At 35.1% G+C, this 24,543-nt stretch overlaps 1 protein-coding gene across 2 annotated transcripts in view; it reads left to right on the plus strand.

Annotated features, from left to right (window-relative positions):
* Window positions 1-24,087, plus strand: part of tcerg1l (transcription elongation regulator 1 like) — a 97,733-nt gene extending 73,646 nt beyond the window's left edge. For both annotated transcript variants that reach the window (XM_015346537.2, XM_015346538.2), the window contains 7 exons: window positions 2,434-2,522; window positions 14,850-15,004; window positions 17,259-17,328; window positions 18,821-18,953; window positions 20,420-20,509; window positions 21,156-21,274; window positions 22,779-24,087. In XM_015346537.2, the coding sequence (XP_015202023.1) occupies window positions 2,434-2,522; window positions 14,850-15,004; window positions 17,259-17,328; window positions 18,821-18,953; window positions 20,420-20,509; window positions 21,156-21,274; window positions 22,779-22,935 (813 nt within the window). In that variant the 3' untranslated portion in view covers window positions 22,936-24,087. The remainder of the gene's footprint in view (window positions 1-2,433; window positions 2,523-14,849; window positions 15,005-17,258; window positions 17,329-18,820; window positions 18,954-20,419; window positions 20,510-21,155; window positions 21,275-22,778) is intronic.
* The last annotated feature ends 456 nt before the right edge of the window (window positions 24,088-24,543 follow it).

Below are 24,543 nucleotides of genomic sequence, written 5' to 3' on the forward strand. Positions count from 1 at the left end.
TCTTAGACTGCGAGGGTTGAATTATCCCAATTAAAACTGCTTATGGATTTAGATAGACCTACAAAAGCAAGCTTGTTCCTCTAGAGGACCAGAATTGGGCATCCCTGATTTGAAATAATATACAGTATTTAATAGAATGACCATAGCAGTTATTCAGTAGTTACATACAGTAGTTAACCAAAAGGTCTGAAAACCCAAATGTTGATATCAGGGATGTGGGTAAACTATAGTGGATTAGTCCTAGATTTGCACTCCTTTAAACAATCATGTCTTCACTAAATATATAATGTAATGAAGAAAAAACTACACATACAGTAAATGCAATATCAGCTAAATTTATTTCAATGGTAAGAGGGAAGAACAATCGACTATTTTTACACCCCTTTGGCTTTTCCTGGATTTATTTTCATACCATATAGTAAATTGAGTGGAACTAATTTATATCAACTAAAAATAAAAAGATACAGTAAAAATTCTGAAAAGATTTTAAAGACAAAGCACAGCATGTTTTATTAGTTAAATCCTACAGAATGTTATATATAGTGGATTCAAAAATTATTGGTGCACTTTAGAAAGCAAAATATTTTTTTAAATGAGTAGTACTATTTCTCCTCAAAAACATAGACATCAAAATTGTTGGATACCCAATGTTTTTTATAAGAAAATCAAAGAAAATGTAATCTGTAACAAAATCCTGCTTACTTAAATGCAACTCAGGACTTCTTGTTTCATCTTGGTAACAAAAAAGGTAACATACAGTAAATGAGAAAATGTTTTGTTATCCATTACTATGGAATAAGATCAATAAGTGACAAATCAAAGAGATAAATGGTTTTTGAGCTTCACAAACCGGGAAATGGATACAAAAATACATAAGTTAAATGTAACTTATGTTAAACACCTCTTAACACGTATGGCAATAATCAAGAATTCCAGAACCACTAAAACAGTGGTTAACGTACCAGGTGGAGGACGCAAGTGCATCATGTTCCCATGTACAGTCAGGTGATGGTGAGGGAGGCAAAAAATAATCCAAGGACAAGTTGGAGAACAGCAGTGTCTGGTTGCATTTTGGGCTCGCAAAGTCACCGAATCAACAGTACTATACATTCATGCCATCAGGCTATTTGGAAGGGTTGCCAGAATAAAGCCCTTACAACAAGAAAACAAACTGAAGCAGCTAGATTTTGATAAATGCCATTGGGACTTTGATTCAAAACAGGTGCTATGGTCAGATAAGACCAAAATTGTCCTCCTTGGGCACCCACACTATTGGAACGTATAGTCTCAGAAGAGGGAGACATACAAAGAAAAGAACATATCCACTGTGAAATATGGTGCTAGACTTGATGTTGTGGGGCTGTTTTGCTACCACTGACCCTGAGGTCATGGTGAAGTTCATGATGTCATATACTGTTAGTATCAGAGTATTCTGGCAGAAAACCTGGTTGCCTCCCCCAGAAAGTTGCAACTTAGTAGCCAATGGACCTTCCAACATGGCAGTGACTCAAAACACGCCTCAAAGTCAACAAGGAAATGGTTGTTTAATGAATCTCAGTCTCCGGACATAAACTCAATTCAAACCACAGGTTTTCAATCAAAGAGGGCAGTACATAAGCTCAGACCCAAGGACATAAATAATTTGGAAAATTTCTACATAGAATAATGGTCCAAGATTCCACCCATTTTGTTCTCCAACTTTATTAAATGTAATAGGGAAAGACTTTAAGATGCTATTTATGCCAGAGGGGATTGTGCAAAGTACCAGAAACAGGTGACCCAATAATTAACACCTACTGTATGTTTCTGAGAAGTAAAGGTATGACCCATTTAAAAACATTTGTTTTGAAATAATTGTATGAGAATAAGTAGTAATAATTCCTTACACTTAGTGTTTTTCTGGACACTCCACTCAAATGCTTTACAGGTAATGGGGACTCCCCTCCACCACACATCAGCTATCAGTGGGAAGGAGAATAGATAGATTAAGCCAATTCATATATGGGGATTATTGACCAATTGGTCAATGAAGTATTGACCAATCTCACACCTGCTGAGCTTCAGTGGGTTGCCAGTTGTGAGCTGCAGAGTGATGTACTGTAGCTGGTGGCAATAAAATCTTCCAAAAGTTGGTGGAAACCATGTGCCCTGTAGACACATAATTGGACATTCAAAGAATATGCAAACCTGTGCCAAAGACACTTAAAAAAAAGGTCTGCATGATGGTTAGTGTCTAGACTGATGTTCTATAATCTAAAAATGGTTTTCCTACATGGAATGTACTTTAACATATTTCCAAATATTAGCCAAATTGTATTGGAAATTCGGCATAGTGCTGAAAACGGTAAGCTTGTTTATACATTCACTGCTCTTTATTGTGTATTAACACTATGATGTAAGCTTACACACAAATGCTTGTTTGGATTCTTGAAGGATGATGCTCTTAATATCTCCCTTGAGGAAGCAAGTACTCCAAAGGACAACAGACCTGTGGCTTCAACACCCATTCCTGGATCACCCTGGTAAACTCTCTGTGTCCTAGTGGCATGAAATATTGTCAAACAAATGTAATTAGTAGGGAGAAAATGTTATTTAAATGTTTTCTTTGAAAAATATGCATGCAAGACTTAAAAAAGAAAATTTGGTACTACCTCTATAGTTTGACTTCTTACTAAAAGACACCTGTTCATGATAAGATAGTAATTGATGAGTAAATGTGCCCAGCACTGAAGCCTTGACGTTTCTTTTTAATTAGAATGCATACAAAATTGATGTTATCAGTAATCAGCAAAGGTCAGAACTGTCACAATTTATTGTAGGACAGTGGTCATGCAATCCTAGTTGCTGGGTTATAAGGCAAGTTTGTGCCATCTGGTCTTGCATCCAATAATAAACAAGCAAGTCTATTGTGTGGGAGTATCTCATTGTTCTGAATGTCATTTCTGAGATAAGACAGACAAAGGAGGTCTTGGCTCATGTACTGATGCTACCATTTACCCTGAATGTCAACAGCTGCACCCTTGGGTTTGGATATTCTGGAGCTGATCTATCACATACCCTTCCTGCCAAAAAAATATTCTAAATTATTTTATAAATATAACTTCCTAAAGTATTCAAGCAATAACTATTAATGCATTCACATCTGAAAAAAATATTTTAAAAGAAGGAACTCTGAAATACACTACAATGATGCTTGTCCTGTAGTGAGCTGCAAGATGCATGTGTTCAATTAAAGTACAGGGTCTAATGTTTGCTCAAGTTCTTGAGGTTTCCAGATTTGCATGATCAAAGTAATAAAACATGGCCATATACTGTATACAGTATATAGTGTACATTAATAAAAGTCAGCTTCCACAGTAGCTAATTAATCCTCCATTGTCTTTAAATAATAAATTTTAATTATAATTCTTCAGATAGTATGAGAGATTTCCCTATAGTACAAGTAGTGCCACCAGGGGAAATTCCCACAACTAAGATTTAGCTGGGAGATGAGATATGTCTTTGTGTTTAGTACACTTTTTTTTGTAAACAGTTGAAGACCTGTTTCTTTTGCCTTTAGTTCTCAACTAACACAATACTCAGAACATCCATACTTTTCTCAATTCTTTAGTTCAAAACCTTTTCTGTATTCAAGGGCTTGACATGTTCTTTCTGAAATAATTTTGTACTTCTACAGAATCAGCTTCAGAAATTTCTGATAGACACCCAAGAGCTACAGCTGTTCTGTGATGAGATTCTGTGGAAGATTGAACAAACTGGTCGTTTGTGACGCTTCTTAAAAAGAGTTAATCCTTTTCCTCAGCTGTACTGCATTACCTCTGACACAGTTTACAACTTTCTGAGAATACGGTTACCAAAATTCCATATTCAAATCCCATGTGCTACTGTACGTCAGAATCATACAGTAGCTTAAAGCTTATCCAAAACCTGTCCAAGAGACAGAGATGATCATATCCTCCCTCCAAGCTAAGCCCAAAGGGAATGTTTCAGCTGCCATGGGACAATGCATTTTGAAAATATCAGCAATACTATGGAGTGTTCCCACCTAAAGTATCATGGTGAAGATACAGGGATACAGATCCAAAATGATACGACCAGAAACTGGAAGAGTAGAACTCTATTAGTTATCATGACAATACCAATAGTTTACTTCACTGGGACCTTATCACTTATACAGCATTTTTTTAATGAGATAGAATTTTGCATCCTAGGAATAGCACTTGGTGATCTACTCCCAACATTCCTGATTGGTGAAAAGAACCCACTTTAAGTCAGTAAAACACCGATTCTGCCTCAGGGGTCCAATTATCAACATATTTGTATTCTCTCGAATTGACTACTGCAATGCTCTACTCCCTGGGGTATCTAAATCTACTCTGAACAAGCTGCAGTATGTCCAAAATTCATCAACCAGAATCCTGACCAGGGCTAGTGCAAGTATTCACATTACTCCTATCCTGGAGTCCTTGCACTGGCTTCCGGTCAAATTCCGCGTAGACTTTAAAATCCTCATGCTCACCTATAAGACTTTACATGGCTTGGCACCTCAATACCTGTCTGAACTTTTATCGCCCTACTTTCCACCTCGCAACCTCCGCTCTTCAAATTCTGCCCTCCTTACTGTCCCCCAAGCCCGTCTACATTGTATGGGCGACATCCTCTTTGCCCAAGGATATTAGAGAGTCACCTTCTCTAAACTTCAAATTCTTCAAATCCAGACTCAAAACCTTCTTCTTCAGAAAAGCCTTTACTTAACTGGTTCCATTCTTCATCCCTCTGCTCTTCTTAATACCACCTTCCACGGTCTCCTCTATTGTTATTGTTGTATTTTTGTAATTATAATTGGGTCCTATCTCGTGAAATCTTCTTATTTATTGTTGTAGTCTTCTTGTTTATTGTTATTGTCATCCTGTAAAGCGCTTTGAGAAGCCACCTTTAAAGGCGCTATATAAAATAAAGTTTATTATTATCATCATCATCATCATCATCAAAGTTGGGAGCAGAGTTTTTGAGAGGTCTATAACCAGATCTGCAAACATTACCAAACCAAGCCTAAACAGTGGTAGTGACCGATAAGTCCAAAGAAGGCCTGTTTTTGTGAGTGGTCAGGGTCAGTCCTTAATGGCTGCAGCCTCATCTAACTGGGGTCTAAATATTAATTTGGTAGCAAACCCCATTCTACTTTTAATGGGGTTTACCATCAGCCCCACTTGTCAAACATCTCAGTCCAAACTCCACCTTCCAGTTAGGTGGAGTTATTTTGTGTCAGAATGAAAGATTTTAAGTTATTTCAAGTTCTCTTGTGTCTCAAGCAAACCAAATGGTAATACCATAGAATGAAAAAAACAATTGGGTAGACAAATGCTGTCTTGCCTTTGGAGGTCTCAGCAAGGCATGCCTGCCAGTACATTTTAGCAAAGGTCAAGGGTAGTAAGAAATTTGCACTTCTCCTGCCTGGTAATCAATTACTTCTGGGCATTTTGTAGGCATCAGATTGTTTGACCTAATGTCTAGTTGCATAGCAACCCATCTCCGGGGGGTGGGGCAGGAAGACCATGGTACTACTCCTATGTTTTTGCATATCTGATGAGTGTACACCAGGTCATAGGACACATCCATGATTCTTAACTTCAAACAGGATGTTAAGTCTTGTGGGGAAATCAAGGTCATAATTAAAGGCATCAGGATTGTTTTTCCATTCCTTTGGAACTGTGGTTCTCATCTATACACTCAGTGTAAAATAAAATGGCCAACTCCACATTCTTATTCTTATACGTTACAAAATTATCATCCTTCATCCTGGACAAAGCAGCTATCGGACATTTTCTGGGACACATCAAGGAGTTATAAACTGTAATAATACCTCAGTCAAATGCTGATCTACCAGGAACATGTACTGTATGAATTTGTTTGTTAGGATCACTACCAGATGCTATAAGAAATGTCAAGGAGGGGGCTCCTCAAATACATCTCTAGAAACTAGGATTTTGACTGTCGCAGAAGAGTTTCTCAGGCTATAACAATTTGCGAGCAAGGTGCATTTGGCCAGAGTTCAGAAAGGGCTTTGTACAGTCCCACGTATTCCCACCTTGTGCCTACAGATTTCAGGTTATACACACCCAAGATAAAAGCTCTTACTTTTTTTAATCAATTAATCAACACTACAACACTTCTAAGATGCTTAGGTACAGTATTTGCTAAATTCTAGAACCACCCAGTACTTCTTCTAAAACAACCTTTTTTTTTTTTTTTTTGAGAACCCTATTGCTATAGTATACTACTACCTGTACATACTGAGACTAAAAAGGCTCTGGCAGAATTGCCTCTTTTAAAGAGGAGCTCCATTCCCTCAGCTGTTCTACATTACCTTTGATTCAGCCTACAGGCTGAATCCCTCCTGAGAATGCAGGTACTTAACATTCCACAGTCAGGTGCTCATCTGCTGCCCCAGATCACAGCTGAAAACCTGACTCCCTTCTCCCTCTAGTGAATGCTTAGGGGAACTACACTCTTGGTTTTGGTTATTCTTGAGACAGAACAACACTTCTTGTCAATGGTACAAATGACCATTCTCCTTTTGAACCTTAACTGTATAGTAAAATAAAAAAATAAATATTAATGTTGATGACAAACATTGAGGGACACTGAGAATGGTCTGTCCTCTCCTCACTGAATAGGTGAAATGTACTGTATATACTGAACAAAGAAGCCTTTAGGGCCAAATTCAGTTAAAAATCACATAATGTTTGGTGTACCCTAAAGAATTCTACTTGAGGGAATAGAGTGGTAGACGATGCTTCTGACAGTGCTTGCAGATTTGAATACATTTGTATTTCATTTGCTTTTCTAATTTTGCTTTGTTTTTCTATCATATTACTGAGCAACAGAGCCATCTGTTTTGTTAGTTTCTTTGTGAACTTCACAGATAATTGCTCTTGGTAGTTAGCTCCATGGAATTATTGGTTCTAAACAAGATGTGAATGTGCTTACTGTTTTATGCCATGTGAACTTGGAAGTATACACTTACACGCTACCTAAAATAATTTAGATAAATGTTTTGTACACCTGTCACTGAGCACAGCATAACTGGTTCTAAAGATAACATTGTTTCTTGGACCCACCAGGATTCTGATATGAATCCAGTCCTATAAGTTTTAAACAGCATGTTTTGGGAAGCAAACATAGATGGATTTCCTTACTGCTTTAAAAATATTCTGTTCTATTATTGTTTTCTATGATCATGTATATGCAGCAGTATTGGAATTCAGTTTGTACACAGCAATTTGAAAACAACCATCGTGTAAGTTTTCCACAGGCTTTTCTGTCCTGAAGAGATAACTTATATTTGTGAAAATTAAAACAGTGAGGAATACATAACACACTTAAATAATATACTATGAATCAATACATTTTTGCCAGTAGTGTCTTAACCAGTATGCAGTGTTTACACTTGTAATTGCGTAATATTTAAAGGTCTATGTATGTACTTAGCTTTTGTCTTTCTGGTTTATTAAAACAATGTATACATTTTTTTAAGGTGATCTGATATAATAATAAGCACATAATCAGTATCTATTGTAAAACCAGAAAAAACATTATAGGACAATATACTGTAGTATCTCTAACAATACAATTATTTTCATTTACTTGTTGTTGAGGCAATGAGTTTCCTTATTGAATTTTGAAACATATTATACTGTATATTGACAACACTCCTAGGAGAAAAAAAGTTTTATATTTTATTATACCAGCATGCATTTTAGGTTACACTTAAAAGAGATTGAGGAGAGATGGATAGTAGATAAATCTTTGTTATTCAAGTCAAACTGACAATTGTCCTAAGACTTGCAATTGTAAAATTGCCGGCTTAACCTGTGTTTTGTTTATGTTAGGTTATCAGTAAGCCCTGGGTTAAAAAAAAAAAAAAAACCATAACTTTTCCCCTAGGATGAGGAATATATTGTATTGCAAATGAAAAAAGGCCAGCAATGTGTAATGTGAAAAAACTAATTCTAAATTAAATGTCACAAATCTTTAGCTGTGGAAAAAATGAAGAGTCACAGTGAATGATTAGTGATACTCATATAAAACCAGTGAATGCACTAGGGGGTTCAGAATGAGTCATGTTAAGTATAAATGTGCCATGTACTTTATAAGTAAGGTTCTAAAACTCAAATTATTTTTTTCTTTTGCAAATATGAAAAGGCTTTACTGATAAATGACATAAATCATCATGGTGAAAACATCATGCTTGGGAAAGGTAAAATAGTTTTGAGACCACCTAAATGCCAGAAGGCTAAACGCACACTGTTTGCAGTCATCAAGATATCTTCTTAGAAAGTCCAATTCCATTTTTAATTAAGTTAATATTATATCTGAATTTTTACTAGACTCTGCTTCACATTTCTCCCTTAAATATTATTAAATTATACATGAAAGACAAATTGCAAAATGTATGCTGCATTCATACTCTATTCCCTGAGATACACATCCACTCATGATATTTTCAAATTAATATAAATTAAAAAAAATAAAACTCAAAATATATTTAAAATAAAAACAAAGTTATGCAATTTCTAGATGGGGTCCCTTAGGTGTCATATAAGTTTGTGGCTCTGCATAGACTACCACTGGAATACAGTTTTACTTGTTCAACCCAGACTGATGTTGTGTGAGAGAGAGCTCTGTCCTTAGAGGACATTACCTATGAATGAGAAAAAAAATCGTATTCTGTTTTAAATGCACTCACTCCCTTTTCCATTTGTTTTCTCTGGTTCATGTGTCTCTGTTGATTCTGTTGATCAATGTGTTCATTTGTGTTGATGAGGTCCTCTTCATTTAAGAATAAAGAATTTTTTATCCTATAAGCGTAAGGCAGTTCTTCATGCCCAGAGCTGTATCTGGTATTTATTCTCTAGATTGATTCTTGAGCAGCAATAGTTTTTAGAATATGGGACAAAATTAACAAACAGTTACCAAAATTGTATACAGTAGGTCTTACTACTGTGTTGTACAATTTTAATATGTTTTGATTTAAACTATACACTTTTAACTACAGTATATATATTCCAACATTCTGTCTGGAAAGGTTTTTGTTGCAGATTCTATAGTGTTTGCTAATTCACCAGTTTTGGTATCATCTGAGAATATGATTAAGTTTTGAGTTTTGCTGAACCTAGTTTTGCAGTTTCATCAAGATCCTTTAAGGCAGTGGTTCTCAAACTTTTTGGACCAAGTACCACCCCTAATCCAACCAAAGCATCCAAGTACCACCTACAAGTCATCATCTCATAGGAACCCCAGAAATTCTCAGTGACCAACATGAGCGCGCGTGCACACACACTCACACATACATATAATAAATATTATAATAATAAACTTAATTTGATATAGCGCCTTTAAAGGTGGCTTCTCAAAGTGTTTTACAGAAAAAAAAACATTAACAACAACTAATAAAAAAGCACCATTTTAGTGAGAGGGGTGAGCCTGTTTGGTTGAGCAAAGCAGATGTGAATTAATTTTTCGAGCCTTGATACAATTCACAACAGAGTCTAACAGATTTTAAATCGTCAGGCATTTTCTTAACGGCAAAGGTCTCGCGGTGGATGTTGTAATGCGTACATTAATTTCTGGAGCAACCTCTCTAATTCGTGCAACTACACCGTTATGTCGGCTTGTCATTGCTCTAGCACCGTCTGTACAAACTCAGACGCATTTTATCCAGTCGAGGCCATTCTCTTCGATAAATTCATTCAGAAGCTGAAATATGTGCTCTCCTGAAGTTCCTGTTGGTAGCGGTTTACAGAACAGAAAGTCTTCATGGGACATGCCCTCAAACTCGTATCTAACGTAAACAAGCAAATTGGCCAAATCGACTACAGACTCAGTGTACTTTTGATATAATCCTTCATTTCAATAATTCTATGAATGACTGTGTCTTTCAGGGGGAGGGGGGCAGCAGGTCGAGCTGTTTAGCAGCTTTTTCTCCACACATAATACGTGTCAGCTCTTTTGCCAACGGTAAATAAGGTTCTTCAGAAATAGTGTACTGTAGCTTACCTGCTTTAGCAATCCGCAAGCTTGCATTTTTCCCGCGTTTCCGTTTTTATTTCCTTATTTATTTAAAGTTTTTATTTCATGCGGATGGGAGAAAAACACAGAGACGCTCAGTGTATTTTTCTCAAATTAGAACAGTTCTTAAATATTTTTCTGTTATCACGCTTTCGTGTGCTCACAAGATTACCTGCGTTCGTAGCACGTATTTCTATGCATTCCTGTGTTTACAATGTTGGCATTGTTCCAAAATCACGCACATTCTCCTTTCACCCTATTTGCTGGAGATACAGTAGCTTTTTTTAAATACAATTGGTCATTTGCATCCGTAGCACGCCTTCCTATAGAGTGGTATAAAATTACAGAGTATCTCTTGTGTCCACTGAACTATTAGCATGCACTGTATCGTAGTACGTAGGCTGCGTATTCGACACGTATTAAAATACAAAATATGAAAACCCGTCCCGGTTTTTCAGCGCACACGACACAGTTCCAGGGTCATTTGGCATACCACTTGGCGGCACTCCACGTACCACTGCCGGTACGCGTACTACAGTTTGAGAACCACTGCTTTAAGGTATCTTTAAGATATTGCACTGCAATTTCCCTCACGGGATCAATAAAGTATCTATCTATCTTAATATCCCTAATCATATGCCTTATAGTCATTATTTCTATTGTTTGTTAAAAAAATCAAAATAATGTTGATAATTTTGTTAAACATGATTTACTTATTCTGAAATCATGATGACTTCCCCCTAAAATATAATTGCCGTATACTGTGTATGCTTTTCTAGGCAGTGTCCTAATTGTCACACCACACCCTAAGCCCTTCCTCCATGTCTGCACTTCTGTGACGTAGTGCAAGTCTGGACTTCAAGTGCGCACTGTTATAAAAAGCGTAATGGGACACCCTCTCATGCTGTCACATTGCTGGTCACACAAGTCAAAATGCTTCTTTTCAGTGGCAAAGGTGGCAGATACCGTATTTTTTTTCATTCTCTGCTTTGATGAATTGATTACATTGAATGTCATCTCGTCTATCCCTGCACAAAAGTAGTGATACAATGAGCAGGCTCAACTCAAAACAGGCGTAGTAAACTAAGGAAAACTCGGCACAGTTTATTCAAAGCTTTGTACTGCTAAGTACATTCCATATTGTCTGTTCCAGTAATAAAATGACAGTAATAGGAACATAACGTGTTCATTCATTCATGTTCATTCAAAGTAAACTAAAAAACATAAACCTGACAATATCTCAAAGCTTTGAACTACTAAATATGTGTACTATTATATATTTTGTGTACAGCATACACCGCAGGTAAACAGATATTAATCAGACAAAAAGGGGTGACGAAATAAAAGCTTTATATCAGCAGCCATATCACCCTGCAACTCACAACTGGCAACCCACTGAAGCTAAGCAGGTGTGAGCCTGGTCAGTACCTGGATGAGAGACCTCCTGGGAAAAACTAAGGTTGCTGCTGGAAGAGGTGTTAGTGGGGCCAGCGGGGGGCGCTCACCCTGCGGTCCATGTGGGTCCTAATGCCCCAGTATAGTGACGGGGACACTATACTGTAAACAGGCGCCGTCCTTCGGATGAGACGTAAAACCGAGGTCCTGACTCTCTGTGGTCATTAAAAATCCCAGGGCGCTTCTCGAAAAGAGTAGGGGTGTAACCCCGGTGTCCTGGCCAAATTTCCAATTGGCCCTTACTAATCATGGCCTCCTAATAATCCCCCTCTATGAATTGGCTACATTACTCTGCTCTCCTCCCCACTGATAGCTGATGTGTGGTGAGCGTTCTGGCGCACTATGGCTGCCGTCGCATCATCCAGGTGGATGCTGCACATTGGTGGTGGTGGAGGGGAGTCCCCATTACCTGTAAAGCGCTTTGAGTGGAGTGTCCAGAAAAGTGCTATATAAGTGTAAGCAATTATTATTATTATTATATCAAAACTTTGTACCTAGAATACAGTACATACAGTATGAATCATAAGTAGCCTAATGAAATTTTGTTCTATATAAAATATTATGAGTTTTAAAACTGTTAAAAGGTTTATTTTAACTGACACGTGAATATTTTATTCTCTATGGCAACTTCTCTCATCTTTGATAAGCTTGAACATGAAATGTTACCATTCCACAAAGAATTGGGGGTAATTCCCTTCAGAAGAGAAATGTTACTCACTCGCAATTCCACTGTACACTGGAGACAACTGTTGGCATCCTGAAGCTCAAAGTCCATGAACAAAGGGCCAATGGGTCCTTTAGTGGATAAGTCCTCTTGCAGTGTGATGTGGTTACAACACTACTCCTCTGAAAGTGGTAACAAAAGAAAACTGATTCTCCCCTGTTCTCAGTAGTAACTGAGAGGCATTATACAATAGTTAGTTACTATTATACAATAGTTAGGATTGTATAACAATAGGCGCTGAATCGAAGAGCTATATCATGCCGAGGTGGGGTAAGATATTGATACTTGAGTCCGGGAATCCAAGAGAAAAGAGTTTAGAAATACAAATGAGTATTTGGATTGTTTTGGTGGAGTAAGATGGGTAACAAAGAAACCTTTTATGGTTTATCATTGAAGATATTCAGAGTCCTGACCTCAGTAACTAGCTAAGAGTGTTCTTAGGAGGTTAAACAGACATGACATTATATAATATTGGAGGAGATTCACACAAAGTAAGGTTCCTGGTTAGAAATATCCAGGGTATTACAGGAAGTGGGGTATCCGGTACTGAAGTACACATGCACTAGAAAGAGAGAGGCTTTAGGTTACAGTCTTTCCATAACTGCGTAATGATATGACTGTGGGAAGATTACGTTTGGTAACAGAAAAGCCATACAATCACCTGTCAAATTATGTGAAAAACAGCTTTGACACAGCTTCTATGTTATGATGGGTAATATCCCTTGTTTCCTTAACCTTAACTGATAGTATACCTCACATTACCTGGAGATCTGTTTATGTGTCTTACAAATACATGTACAGTAACACTTCTATGCTAATAATATTTAAAGTTTTGTCTTTGCTCATCATGAGGCAAGTTGTCAATTTCTTCATGGGGAACACCAGAGTGAAGTATTAATTTTTTATATAGCCATGTCTCCTTCCTTGTCTAAATGTTTTTGTAACAATCTCACACTTATTAACTCTTATTTTGCTGTGTAATACTGAAAACAAATAGTAAGATTACATATATACTGTATATATAAGTTCAGGTGGGTGGCTGCATCAGCATGTGTAGGCTGCAAAGGAACAAGTAATAGGTTTATTCCATGCTGAATAAAAGGGAGAAAGAAAACACATCGTTTCAGCTGTGAAGCCTTCTTCAGGTGTGAGAATGACAAGGCAGTAAGCAAAGGTAATGTAGTGGGAGAACAAAAGCTGGGAGAGAGGAGGAGCGAGAGGCGGGAGCAGGGGACAGAAAGAGAAGCCAATCAAGAGGTGTGGAGTCATAATAGGTGTAGAAAGGTGTGAAATGAAACCTTCAATGAATTGAGAGAATTTAGAAGAAAAGTAGTCTGTTGTTAAGAGAAGGGGAAGGTGTGATCCTAATTGCAGGGTAATTTTTGTTTCTGTAGTCTTTCTGATGTATGAGTTTGGAAAACCGTCTTTGAGAACACAGATGGAGATTAGAGTGGTTGTGGCCGTCAGAGGTGAAATGGGAAACAATGAGCTTGGGGAGATCTTTAATCTTCACAGCCCTAACATGTTCTCTGAAGCGGTCTCCGAGTCTCCTTCCCATTTCTTCAACGTAGATGGCTGGGCATTTACTGCAAGAGATACAGTAAATAAGGATGCTGAAGGTACAAGATGCCATCTCAGTGATCCGGAATTGTCCTGAAGGGCCTTGAATGAGTGTGGTGTTAGATGTGTACTTGCAGGTGATACAGCGAGCTCTGTTGCAAGGGAAAGTGCCTGGTGTGGAGGGTTGCTGAGGGCGGTCAAGGGAGCTGTGAACAAGAAGGTTATGCAGATTAGGTGGTCGGCGATATGAGATGATGGGGCGGTCAGAAAAGAGGGCCCCAATGGATGAATCATCCTGTAGGATGGAAATATATACAATATACAGTATATATATATAATAACTGCATTGTTTTTCTAGTAATATACTATTGGTTGGAAATGGAAATATTTATGACACTTCATAAGATCTACAAAGCTGAACCATGGCTGTCAAAACATTTTTACTTGAAAATTGGTAATTATGTTTAACACTCTTCTTCGCTGTAGGTAAAACCAGTCATAGTTATACCCTTCTAATCACTTCTATATTAGGTTATCCTTTTGGTAAATTTTGTCTTCACAATAAACACTTTTAGATGTTTCTTTTTCATTTACTTAGTCCTTTTATTTTTCACCCCAAAGAAAAATATTTTTTATTAATGTGTTCTACATAGATCGACTCATTGCATCTATGACAACTGACTGTGGCCATTCTCAGAATCTAACATCTCACATTAGCTATGCATACTTACAAACTTACAGCATTGCAGACGATTGTGACTGCTGTCAGCTGTATACTCACCCATGGGCAAGTCTATTGTACATCTGTGTGATGTTTTCCAAAACTTTTCTTCACTCTAGTCAATCTGAATTGACAAGAATGAAGAACAAACTATATTTTCTAGTAGCAAGTATTAAGATCGATCCCCTGAATAGTACGTGTTTTAGTTCGGCATGTGCTTAATTACACTGGTACATTGTATTTCGATTAGCAACTCACTATTGGAAGATCTAATGTGCTTCCATCATCACAGTTTTGTGTTTTTTATACTGTATATAGGTGTGTTGTCTGGACTGGAGATGACCGAGTCTTCTTCTTTAATCCCACAATGCAACTGTCTGTATGGGAGAAGCCTATGGACTTAAAAGGTCGTGGAGATCTCAACAAAATTATTGAAGATCCCCCACACAAACGTAAAAAGGAATCACTATCAAGTAAGACAGATCCTGAGTCAGTTAGACTTTATTTATCAGGAAGGACATTGGTATTGTGGAATGCAGAAGAATTATCTGACAATTAAAGATTTCAACTTAGAATCAGATGCCCTGATTTTTTATTTCTTTTTGTTGAAAACCTAATACTTTATGAGCAATACCTTTCCAAATGTATGTCAGTGTTAAATATAGTACTAATTTAGATGTATACATTGAAAGTTTCTTATTTAAGTAATTCTGTTTATCAGTAATAGTATGATATGAAAACTAAGCACCAGTTAACATTTTATTCAGATACAAAAAACAGGAAAACAGTGTTTGGCAATTTGGAACAAATGATGTGTTGGCAAATGTTCAAAATGAACTCAGAGAAGGATCTTTCAGACCACGTTCTGTAAAGGACAAAACTTCCAGATACTACATACAGTACTTCACAATTGTATACTGTATACAATATATTTAACTCTTTCACAGTATAAAATTAAATCATTCCAGATCATTAACTTGAAGTGGGTAATATCCACTTTTTAATTCATTAGTATATAAAACATTTTGATTATTTTTAAACAGGGCTGTTTTATTTCAAATTGTTTCAACTTTTTAACTAGAGTTCATAAAGATTAGGACTTAATAACTTATTTGGCTTGATAGGCTGTATAAATATTGAAGTACTCTTAATCTTTCTGGGGATTTATTTATCTGCTCTACTGGTTTTCCCTGGAGAATCATTGTTAAATTTGTTTTTTATTGATTTTGTTGTATTCCAATTACTGGCTGATTATATTTAGATGACCTAAAGTATTTGAACTATTCAAACAGAGAGTTTTCCAAAACATTTTCTGTTGAAGGATTCATCTAGCAATGCATGATTCAATAACTTGTGACAGGCTTCATCAAGAATGAACAAGGACAAAGAGTGGAAAATAAGTGTTGATAAGAACAAAACAACAGTAACATTATCTCATAGGAGCCAAATACTTAAGGCTTTAGTCTATTTTCTATACACTAGGGGTTATTTGAGATTAAGAATAATGTTGAAGATAAAGTAGACTACTGCATTATCTTTCTAATACTGTACATCCCCAATAGGGGTACGTATTTCAGCTTTTCTAATTCTTTTTTTCCCCTAAATATCCTTCATTTTATGGTTGTTTTAAATAGGTGCCAAAATAAAAATTGAGACTATTACTATTGAGACAGGCTACAGATTCAATGGTGCATTTGAATGTTTGATGGAAATAATGATAAGGTTGTGAAATTAAATATAAGAATTACAGACACAAAATTTAAATTGTAAAGCATACATGTTAATTACAGCTCATTAGCTTATTCTTTTGTTTTTGAATAACTCAAATGTCCATTGTGGTAATGAAATGGATGGAAATAATATTCTAGAGAGAATTATCAAGGGAACAATAAAAAATAAGTTTAACCCCAACACTCAGTTTTAAAACCGTTAATTGTTGGGGAAAAATAAAACACATGGCAATTATGTATAAGCCATTTATTTCACAATTGGCTATACTGTAACTCAATTTTATTGTAGTGTGATTTTGGTTTTAGAAACCTTTACCTTTACCTTTCACAGTGGAAAGGCTGACACATTCTATTTCATCCACTCCAACCCTTTCAATAGCACCTTTACATTTATTTCACATGAGGTGATCTTTTCACTTACTGGTCTTAAACATAAAATGGTATGAGAACCTGCAATAAGGAATGAGTAAGAACTTCTATCTGTTGTTTATGCAAACAGATAGCTGCCACGTAAACTGAGTAAGCTAAACACCTCAGAGGAATAGTTTAGAAATGGACAGCTCTATTTAATTGACCACACCTTGATCTTCTGGGAGCCTGCATATGAAAGCTACAGTCCTGAATGCAGAAAAATGTGCACGAGGATTTGAATGAGATTTCAATATTCTAGACATAAGGACCACCACTAAATAAAATAACTATTTACTGAAATAATTCACATGGTTATGAGCAAAAAATGTTCAGAATGTTTTCTGTGTTCTGGAAACAGCACTGAGCCAAAGGAACATATTATGGCAAAGCTCAGAAAGAATTGTTTTTAGTTTTTTTTGTATGATGGACATACTGTATATACTGTATATAATACATTATATGTACTGTATATGCAGTATTTATAAAAAGGTGAAGAACATTTCACTTTATACTTTGTCATTTTTGCCATATTATATTTCATAATATGTCTTATATCTGTTTATGTTTCCCTGTTCAATTGTTTCAGAGGATGAATGCTCTAATTCTCAACCAGATGATGAGAGTGAGGATCACAGTGCAAAAACAAAAAGGAACAAGTATGTAGTTACTTCATTTGCTGGGGTAGCATAACTTATATATAATGTAATGCACAGGAGCCTCTGAACATCAGGTGGAGAAGTAAGAAAGTGCTTCACCAGTTGAATTAAAGGGAGACCAGTTTGTGCAAAGACGGAGTGGAAGACAGAATACCCGGGTTAAAACCATCTTCTTACAAACAGTGCAATGGGATCTTGCCAAAATAGACCTCCACCAGCACCACTTAGAGCTGCAGCCTGGATTCTTTAAAAATATCCAATCCAAACACTGGCCATTCCCATCATTGCTTAGTTTCTGAATTCTGACAAAATCAGGCTAAAAGGTTGAAATGCAAGTCCTAACATTTAGGATGCTTTAAAACAGGAATACCAAATTCAGGATTTATAGATCTCTTTTATACAGCACCTTGTATAAATAACAACTAAATTGAGTAACTAATGAAATATTCCTTTATTTGTTAAACTCAAAAATTGATTTTTATCACAACTGGAGTATCCAAGATAGTCAAGATAGTACAGTATCTGCATATTTCTTTCTTCCATGTTGATAGAAACATCATGTACTGTATACCATCTCACAATTAACAAATAAAATATTACATTTTCAGTTTTTATTGTTCATTAATGTTTTTTACAGAAATAGGATTATTGTTAAGCATAAATAGTTCACGTACACTTTACAAGCAGTTCATCTAAAATCCAAAAGTTTTACAAAATCATCACCTTTTGCAACTGGTCCAATCAAAATCTTATCAGTAATATTATCAGTAATATTTTCCTTAGTGCTTTGTCACTTAGAAAATTTTATTTCTTATTTGCCCTATACTGTACCATACATATTATAATACATACATATAAGTTTTCAATCTAGAGCAAAGCCTGCTGTTCCAAAGGAGTGAAGCTGTACCCTTGCTGAGTAAAGAAATGTTATGGAGTGTGTCATTTACAGATATAATATGAAACACATATAGTTTACCCTGGAGACTTTCTTAAATGAGTTTAATCCATCATAGCATATTTTACCACCTTTATATTTTCAAAGAATATATAATTAACCTTAGCCATTGTAGCATTCCAGGATTCTTAGATGAAGTATTTTCTTGGCACTTCAGTAATTATTTACCATCTGCCATCTCAGCTTGATGCCATAACCTCTGATACCTGTCTAAAAATAGGAGCTTGTCAAATAAATGACAAATCCAGCTGCTTTCTCTAGGTTCTGTACTGTAGCTACTCATATATTTTTGTAGTTTGTTATATTGGTTGTTTTTATTTTAAACAAGTCTTCAAATTCTTCATATTGCAAATCTCATTTAGATATAGCCATAAATGATGTAATATCTTGACTGCTATTTTCACTACCTTTTGTATTTACACTAAAATATTTATATGCAAACACAGATATATTTATATGCAAACAAAGTGTCGATTTTGTAGAATTCTCTCAGTGCCACAATGAAAGTTCCTAATGATGTTTTTCCGTTTTTATAAGAATTGAAGAACCTCCGCAATCTGATCAGGAAAATGATTTAGAAGAGAAGTCTGCCAAAATATCACCTCACCGAACAATTCTTCCTTTAGAAGTACGCATCACTCACTTCAGAGATATGCTTCTAGAAAGGGGGGTAAGGCTATATTCATTGTTTAAAGTATGTCTTTTATTGGAGATAAAGACTGTATATTCTAGTCATTATTCAACCCACCACATGTTTTGAAGGTGTTGAAGCTGACTATCTTGTAAAGTTGTAATAGTTTAAACATAAGAACAAAGAAGTCACTGCATTGTGCAGTAGATTTGTTTTTGGAAAGATTTGTTTGTCTAAAATAGTAAATATTTAAATAGTAAGTAATAATCAATGTGTAATTTTTAGAAATGTGTACTGTATGTCAACCCTTAACCATCTTTTACTAAGACTATAAAAAGTATTTTATAATCAGTTTTCTCAAAGACAATTTCTTATGATGTTGTGCCCATAACTGAAAACTGCACATAAGGTCTAACTATGGCATTGCACCATTTCACATTTCTTTGTCATTCTTGGCTGTCTTTTATTCAATTGCCTTGTAAATCTAAATGCTTTTATCATTCAGACAATTCATCCCTAGGATTGCAGAATTCATTTTTTGTAGGATTTCAGTTCATGCTCATGTGTGAATAAGAAGCCTCCTAGCAGCTTAGTCCTTTTCTCCTACAGTACATTAATCTGGGTTTTGTCATGCCTGTATATTTAATTGGGTCTTTTACGATCTCTCCTGGAGCAATGTCCAATGTGAGTGATACTGTATATTTCTGTGTGTTAGCTTATTATAGGTTTGTGATGGTCTTTTTTTCTCAAATACTTCAATGCCCTGTAAACAGTATTTAGAAAAACAAAAACCTTGGTTGGATTATTAGTTTGAGGTAATGCAAAGATGCCAATCATATGTGAGCTGATGTGCATCAAGCAAATTAATTATAATGAAAACAGATTAAAATCTATGGATTTCTTAACTATGAAAGATGCTTGTGGTAGCTCACCCTTCATTGCAACTGAACTCTTCTTCACTCATACTTTATAAATCAACTGTGCAAAACTAATCTGTTATATTTACAATATAAATACATAGTTAATGAAATATTCAAAAATATTTATAAAAATGCTGTAATTCACCATGTAATGAAAACATTACACAGACTGAACAAGGGTGTCATTCATTAATTCATTATTGTCAAAAAACGCCCTCTTTGACAGTTACTGTATCATTTGGTTTAACTAGTATTCAAGCGTTGAAATGACATTGGTCAATGCACCAGATTCAATCCAACATTTCAGAGTTCCAACATGCACTGTGCAAACCATAATGCAACAAAAATGGTGGTCAATCAAATAAGATTTTAATGTCTCACATATGGAAAAAAGAAATGAGACAACTCCATTGTAAGCCACCAGTCATGTTTACATTATAATAAGTTCATTTCCAGATATATAGGTATATAATATAATAGATGAGGTAAAGTTAAATCTTTTTTATACATTTACTTGACTTATTTTTGATTGATAAAAGTATCAGTTCAGGAAAAAAAAACATAATTTTCCATTTTCTATTCTAGGTATCTGCTTTTTCCACTTGGGAAAAGGAATTACATAAAATAGTATTTGATCCTCGCTATCTCCTGCTGGGTTCAGAGGAACGGAAACAGGTACAAAATGAGAGAAAAACATTATTAAAAATGAACCTTTCCCTTGTTATGCTGTTTTTGATTTCAGTGATTTGTAATCCCCATGACTTTTTTCTCTGATTTATTAATGTCATGCGAATGTAACCAAGGGTCTAATATCTTATATTCCCACACAGCTTCCTTCAATAATATTTGTTAAATAGTTTACTCAGCTGTCACACTGGGGATGAACATTTTCTGTTTTACCATACTTTTTGTCTATTGAATTTTATCTTACAAGAAACACCTTTCAGGTTTATGCTGTCTTGTTAAGAACAGTCAGCATGATTTCTAGGAATTTATGTTAATTAGCTCTGGTCATTTAATAACAAAGGAAGCAGATAGATCTGAACAGATCTCTAATTTTTGTTTTGAGTGAAGTCAAAGTCAACTGTAAATATCACATACAGCATATCAATCATATGAACAATTAAGGGAGAAACTGCTGTCTGTGGCTGCTGAAATAGAATCATATCTATCCAGCTGTCTATCTGCTTTTACATATATAGGCTCTTACACTTTAAATATGTATATATATATATTGTCTTTATGTTCATATATGGAAATATGCTTAATGGGCACAGGTAGAGAGCTAAATATGTGTCTGTTTTGTACATATGTGTCTTAGGTGTTTGAACAATTTGTTAAAACAAGAATAAAAGAGGAATATAAGGAGAAAAAAAGTAAATTACAGCAGGCCAAAGAGGAATTTCGGAAACTTCTTGAGGAATCAAAAATAACATCCAGGTAAATGAGCAATGTACAATGAAAAATATGTTGATATTCAAGATGTATCATACCTTCGTTAGATTATTTAAATAAAACACTTTTTAAAATGATAGATTTATTTATTTACTTTGCTTACTTCCAGGAGAAATTAAATTATTTGAAATGTGTTATCTGTCATGTAAAAAAAAAGAAAAAGAAAAATCCAGAAAAGGGAACTTTTTATTTCGTCATCTAAATTAATTAAACATGTTCCTTATCTATCTGTAGATGCACATAGATACTTTAAATATTTGAACATAATTTCATATCCAATAGGTTTTTAATCTACAGTATTTTTTAAATTGCTAACACAAAAAAAGAAACATGAGTATCAGAGTATCAGAAGCAGAAGGAAAAGCCAATAATTAATTTGGCTGGTATTGTTAAAACATGCAATGGTGAGAGATTTTGTAGGATACTGTGAATTGTTTACTGTCAGCTTGAGAGACAGTAGGAATATGCAAGCATAGATTTATTTTCCATTAACAGAAATATCTGCAACATCCATTGATCCTGAGTCATCTGTGTAGCTGCTACCTTGTGATACATGTATTCATTGAGCATATTAATAGTATAGGGTGTCAGTGGGATTGTTTATTAAACCAAAGCAGAATTGCGTGCTGTGGAGCTAGTGATGCAGTGTGTTTTTTCCTTTGTTTCTTATCAAGTGAGACACAAGCAGCTAAGACTTAAATGTAGAAATAGCACCTTAAACTTATTTCCCACAATATCAATTACTTTTTAAACCAGTCAGGGATAGGCTCTGCATTTATAGTACTACAAATAGGATTACAATAGAACAAAGTCACTCAACCAGTTTTTTTGTGTGCTGTATTATTGTGTTAAACACCAGTTTTGCCAAATGTTTCATTGAATACTTTAAAAAAGAATACATTATATTATATAAATAATGATTAAATTATATTTTAATTGATTTTATACTTATTTTGTGTCCAATCCTAGAGTCTGGAGGGCCAGTGTGGTTGCAAGTTTCTAGGTATCTTAACAGCAGCAATTCCTAAAGAGCAGTGAGAAGTGGTGACAATAGTCCAATTAAGCCAGTGAGAAATGACTTAGGTCATTAAGGGCTGAGTGGAAAATCTACAGACACGTTGGCCCTCAAGGATCAGTATTGGACAGCTGTGGCCTACATGATTGATTAAATATTTGCTATGAAATATCTATAAAGTCTTGAATGTTCTCAGCCAAAATACAAAATAAATGCAGCACCTCATGTAACAGAACAGATTTCCAGAATGGAAGCAAAATATTCATTCTCTATACTCAAGAATGTCTAGGATTGAGAACAGTGAAGTGAACAGAATTGGTGGATGATAAAAAGTAGAATCAGGAACAAAACTGAACAGATTTCAAATAAAAAAAATTAAATACACTGATCAATATCAGCCACATAAACAATTTAAAAACAAAATGTATCATATGACGTTTGATTTCATGTATCTTGAATTGATTTTCCTTGTAGGTCTACTTTCAAGGACTTTTCTGAGAAGTACGGCAGAGACCACCGTTTCAAGCAAGTACAGAAAAAGAAAGACCAGGAACATTTCTTCAATCAGTTTGTAAATGCTCTGAAAAAACGAGATAAGGAAAATAGACTGAGGCTGAGGAAGATGAGATGAAAAGGCATCGGCTTTGCAATAAACAATTCCAAATACTGTGAAAGGATTGCCGACCACTACATCAGATCGTCTATTTTGTAAAATCCTGATCAATATTCCAGTGTCAATACTGCAGAGGAATCCAATGGAGTACAGTTCTTTCATACTTCTTTAAAATTCCCAATTTTCAGTTTTGTAAGGCTAATGTGTGAAGCCGTTCTTATAATATGAAGTAAACAAGTGCTCAGAGATTAAAACTGTTTCATATTGAAGCTCTTTTTAAAACGTCAGTGTTTTATTCATTCATATCACAGTGAAATCATTTGAATTATGGCACCAGTTATGCAAATTGTAATATATACTAATAGACGTTGAAAATGCAAAAAATGAATAATAGAACTAATACCATTTGTTGCATTTTTAATGCCTATCAATAAGTACACATATACTGTATAATCCACTCTAGATTTGGAAGTAAGAAAACCTGTTCATATTTTAAATATCTCTGCAGCATCAATGAGATTCAGCTGAAGGTATTGTATATTGACGGATCTTCAAATGTTGTTGTCTGTAAGTGCATTGTTGTTTAAACAAAATCATGATATTGTGACCAGCTAATATCCATGTTTGGCATTATCTTTGTTGAGTGGATGAAAAAAAAAACAGTCATGACAATGGCCATACATGTGCTCAACATCACTATGTGTATATTATATAGAAAGGGATTGTTAAGATTCTAAAAATGGACTTGTAGTATTGTTTTAATTTTGCAGTGGTTGGTTTGTTTGTTCAGCTACCAAGTATGATATAAGTTATTGTTGTCTTTTATCAATAAAATAAGTTTCAATTTATTTTAAATTAAAATGTGAAGTTTTTTGTAGATACTGGCAGTTTGTAAAAATAAAAGCAGTGAATAATCTCCCAAGGACCTTTTGGAACCAAAATATGTTGTGACTTGTACTGTATAACAAACATGGTGATTATTGTATGGGTTCTTATCTAGAATGTTAAGGTACTTTGTGTGAAAAAAATCAAGGTTTTCAATAATTCCAGCTTGTTCAAGCAATGATTTAGCCTATTATTAATGAAACATTCCTTCACAACTGTCCATTGATGACATGAGTCTTAACTTAAGCATGATAATAATAAAGCATTTCCAGATGATGTGAAAAATGTGAAAATAACTAAGGATGTGTGCAAACTGTAATAGAACTACAGTAAGGTTTGCTTTCACTGATCATTGAATATTGAACATTGATCTGGGCAAGGGATGATCTTATTCAGGTTACAACATTTACATCTAGCTCACATGTAAAGTAAAAAACACAGCCAATGTGTTTTTGATGTCATACATTTTCTTATAAAGTTTAATATAAATTCAGTAAGGGGAGTTCCGTTTCAATATCAGTACAATTTTAAAGCAGAGTATAAACTGCTTAGTGCAGAGAATGACTGCGGTGGTCAGATTGATGAAAAACCACATGGTACGCACTTCATTTCACTGTATTCATTAGGCTGTAATAGTGTGCTGAAAGGTTTGAATGAAGCTTCCAATCGGGATTACTCTAAGGGCATTTGGGCACAGTACATGTACCATAAATGACAAAAAGCTCAACCTTTTAATTATGA

Source organism: Lepisosteus oculatus, chromosome 4 (assembly GCF_040954835.1).
Source record: "Lepisosteus oculatus isolate fLepOcu1 chromosome 4, fLepOcu1.hap2, whole genome shotgun sequence".
Taxonomy (NCBI): Eukaryota; Metazoa; Chordata; class Actinopteri; order Semionotiformes; family Lepisosteidae; genus Lepisosteus; species Lepisosteus oculatus.